This window comes from Castanea sativa, chromosome 11 (genome assembly GCF_040712315.1).
Source record: "Castanea sativa cultivar Marrone di Chiusa Pesio chromosome 11, ASM4071231v1".
Lineage (NCBI taxonomy): Eukaryota > Viridiplantae > Streptophyta > Magnoliopsida > Fagales > Fagaceae > Castanea > Castanea sativa.
Window position 1 is genome coordinate 13,068,431 of NC_134023.1, and position 4,508 is coordinate 13,072,938.

Consider the following 4,508-nt stretch of genomic DNA (forward strand, 5'->3'; position numbering starts at 1 on the left):
TTCTGAAATAGTCATAAACTCCCTCCGAAACGGTGATTGGCTAAAGTCATCTATAGGTCATTTAGCACAAGACATTTTGTCCTTTGTAAACTCCCTTGGGAGTTGGTCATTGTCTCACATTGGTAGGTAAGGTAATTTTATTACACGTCTTAGCTATGAAAGCTGAACTTTCTTTTTCCCTGGATGTTTGGATGGAATTTTTTCCTCCAGATATATTTAATGTTACAAGTGTTGTTTTACCATATCCTTGATAAGTTACTTTGAAGGTTTTCTCAAAAAAGACAAAATGTTTGCTTCTCCTTATTTTTCCAACTCAAAAGTCACGGACCTTGCCTTCTACCAGTCAAGTGGTTGTTCAATAGACAACTAATGTAACACATACGAAAATCTACGTAATCATCTAGCTAGTATTTATATATATATTATCACCCATGGCATTGTACTTGAATTCATCACACACAAGTTCCTCCTCTTATAATATTCAACACTCATAGACAAACCTTGAACCCTTAGATCCACACCTAAAAAAATGGCTCCAAGCTTCGAAGATGGAAACTCACTATTTCACTTTGTTGTTAGAGATGGCAATGGTGTTAAAGGCCTAGTGGACTCAGGCATATCTAAGGTTCCTGACCAATACATCCAACCACAACAAGAGAGAATAGACAATCAAAATGGCATCTCACATAAACTTCCACCAATTGATTTATCAAAGCTTGATGGTCCTAACCATGACCAGGTGGTGGAAGAGATTGCTAGTGCTGCTGAGAAACTTGGGTTCTTCCAAGTTGTGAACCATGGCGTGCCTGTAGAATTGCTTGAGTCTCTTAAAGATGTGGCACACAAATTCTTTGCCCAACCACCTGAGAAGAAGGCTATTTACTGCCAAGGTGTGAGCCCCAGCCCATACGTGAAGTATGGAACAAGCTTTGTGCCAGAGAAAGAGAGAGCATTGGAATGGAAAGACTATATTAATATGGTGTATACCAGTGATGCTGATGCTCTTAATCATTGGCCAAACGAGTGCAAGTAAGATTTTCCATATTTACTCTTACCCTTATTAGTACTATGAATTTTATACCTCCCCCAAACCAGAAGTTTCCTTTTTTGATATAATCAATTATACATATTTTATTGCAACTGCTTTGATGTTATTGATATAATTTTTTTCCTTGAAGTTGTTTAGACTTTTTTATGGTACCACTTTGATGTTATTGCTTTTTTAGTTGAAGTTAGACTTTTTTATGGTATTCATGAACGAGATAGGAGACTGACACAAGTGCACTAGATACGAGATTGTCGACTTTACATTACATATCATCTCTAAAGTTTTCTTATTTCCTCCTTTTAGGGAAGTGGCACTTGAGTTCTTGAACACATCAATCAAGATGGTGAGAAAATTAGTGGAGATTTTGATTGGGAAGCTTGGAGTGACAGTAGAAGATTCAAGAATTGATGCCTTAACTGGTTTTAAAATGGTTAACATGAACTACTATCCGGCATGCCCCAACCCAGATCTTACAGTTGGTGTAGGAAGACACTCAGATATGGGCACACTTACTGTGTTACTACAAGATGGGATTGGTGGTTTATATGTGAAAGTTGAAGAAGACATAGATGCAGGAAAAAAGGGAGACTGGATAGAGATCCAACCTATCCCCGGTGCACTGGTCATCAACGTTGGAGATACGTTACAGGTTCATTTTCCAAAACTCACACTTCTTACCAAGTCTCCATTTTTATTATACTAAAATAATTATTACCAAAGAGACATATTTTCTTTAGCACTGATTTGTTTAATGCAATTCGGTGCTAGTGGAGCAGCCGACTCTAGGCGGGTAAGTTGACATTATTTCATGTCTCCATTACAAAAATATCCTAAAAATTAGGAATTGTGTTAGTAACACAACAAATTGTTATAAGGTGTTAGTGTTTTATAGGTCAAAATAAAATAATAAAATATTAAACTATTCAGACCTATCACAATTAAAAACAGGTGTTTTGTAAAAATGTTATGAGATTTTAAAGTATCGATAGAATTTCTCAAAAATTATAGGTCAATAACTAGTTTTATAATTTTATTATGAAAAATAATTATGGCAAAAATGCTTTTTTTCTCTATATTTTGGTCATATTTTCAATTTGGTCCTCAAGTTTCCATAACTTTCGTTTTGGCCCTTATAATTTTAAACTTATGTCATTTTGGTCCATGCCGTTGTCTTACTTAAATAAAACACCTAATACTACAATTGTAACTATTGTCAACCATGTAAGCGTTTTTTTGTAAGTGAGATTACGGTAAAGAGTAAAACCAACATAATAGCAAGTTTAAAAATATAAGGAACGAAATGAAAATTATAAAAATCTGAGGATCAAATTAAAAATATGGCCAAAATTTATGAACCAAAAATGTTTTTTTGCCAAGATTTTTTATTTATTTATATAATTTTTGTATCTTTAGAGTTTAGACTTATTTTTTCTTTAGATACTTTATTTTTAAATGCCAAGCTAACTCCTAATTAACAATTTCTCTACATGTTCCTTGTTAGGTAGTAAGCAATGGACGGTATAAAAGTGCTGAACATAGAGTTCGTACCACAAGCACTCAATCAAGAGTTTCAATCCCAATATTTACTACCCCTAAACCGACTGAGAAGATAGGGCCTCTGCCTCAAGTTGTGGAAATAGATGGGGTGGCTCGCTATCGGGAGTTTGCGTTTCAGGAATACATGAACAACTTTTTTGGGAATGCTCATGATGGAAAGAAGTCTCTTGATTTCGCTAAGCATGATTCTGCTTGATTAATCCTTGATGCACAAATTCTCATTTACTTCCATGTGACTTTACTAATCCACATATATTGTGGTTTACATCTACTCTTCTTTCTGTTCTTTTCTTTCTTTTTTCTTTTTTTCTTTTTTAACTTCTTTGTTGCAATAAGTGGGAGGATGATTTGAATCTTGATTCTACTTATAAAAGAATCAAGTAATAACATTAGAAGTGTAAGGATCTTGGGGGTGGTTCACTACTCTTTTTATTATGCCATGCTCCAAAGAAAAAAAACTCCTTTCATGTAATAATGAAATAAGAATAGTGTGTCAAGTTGAAGTTAAAATAAGGATCTTGGAGTGGTTCACTACTCTTTTTATTATGTCATGCTCCCAAAAAAAAAAAAAACTCCTTTCATGTAATAATGAAATAGGAATAGTGTGTCAAGTTGAAGTAAATATAATAGTCATCAAAGTGTTGTGGTTTTGAACTTTTGAGAAAGTTACATATATAAATGGGATTAAGTTAAGCATAGTTGTTTAAAAGTAGTACATTACAATGATTACATTTCTCAATTAAACTAAAATACACACTGACATTAAATTTAATTGTCCTTAAAAAGTATAATACTATTTGTGTTTTGTTAGACAACACAACTGTGTTTAAATTTAATTGTAGAACTTTTTTATATACAAGATAAAAATTCTACTATGTGGAGCTCCCTTTTGGAGATTTGAATCCTGACTCTTTCTTCCTTCTACCCCTCACCCCTCCAAGAACTTGTACTTATGGAATGAGCATCACACTAAAACTTAAGAGTGCATGGTGGTACTATATACAACACTTAGGGTCCGTTTGGTTAGAAGGGTGACAAATTTCTTCATATACCCTTTTAAAAAATTATGCCCAATTAAAACAGAAAAATGACAAAAAACCAAAAAATAAAATTACCTAATTATATTAAAAAATAAAATTCTTGTCCAAGAAAAAAAAAATAAAGCACCCATGGCCCAAAAATCAAAAGAAAAAAAGAAGAAGAAAAATAGAACAGAGCACCCATAGCCCCAGAAAATCAAGAGGAAAAAAAAAAAAAAAAGGGGAAGGAGGCAACTTTAAAACTGGAACTAGGGAAAAAAAACAAAAACAAAAACAACCAAGCAATAGAACAAAAGAGCAAAGTACTGGACGAAGCCCATGTGTAAGTGCACATGGGCACATGGGCATTTTTGTCATTTAGTAATCAAACTTCTCTTACCAATTTTCTTTTCATTTTGAAGACAAAACTTTTTAGTAGTTATGGGGTGAGAAAACCTAGGCTCCATCATCATTTTTCCCTCTCCCCCTCCCAACCAAACACCTTTCAATAAGTTTTTCATTTTCATTTTCTCTCCTTTTTGGTTCATCCTCTCTAAAATCCACTCTACCAATATGAAATTAAGGAACTATACATAAATTTTGCCCAGAATGTACTTGAACGGTGAAGTTAAGACTTAAGATTGAGATTAACTCAGTGAAGGCTGCGGTGAAAAAAAATGAATTGAGTCATTAACCTTATCGGTCTAACTCCACTACCCTACTCGAGTCAACAACACGAGCACAGAATAGACCATAATAGTTACCCTACTCCAGTCAACAATATGACATGAGCATAGAACCCACCATAATAATAGTATAATAATACCAACAAACACCACTCATCTATCATTCACCAAACTTTTGGCTTTAGCACTTGACAGCGG

At 33.9% G+C, this 4,508-nt stretch overlaps 1 protein-coding gene across 1 annotated transcript; it reads left to right on the forward strand.

Moving 5' to 3' along the window:
- Window positions 1-426: 426 nt before the first annotated feature.
- On the forward strand, window positions 427-3,151 carry LOC142614902 (scopoletin 8-hydroxylase-like). Its single transcript, XM_075787540.1, has 3 exons — window positions 427-1,029; window positions 1,352-1,697; window positions 2,550-3,151. The coding sequence occupies exons 1-3, from the start codon at window positions 530-532 to the stop codon at window positions 2,799-2,801; spliced, it is 1,098 nt and encodes a 365-aa protein (XP_075643655.1). The 5' UTR covers window positions 427-529; the 3' UTR covers window positions 2,802-3,151.
- Window positions 3,152-4,508: the final 1,357 nt, after the last annotated feature.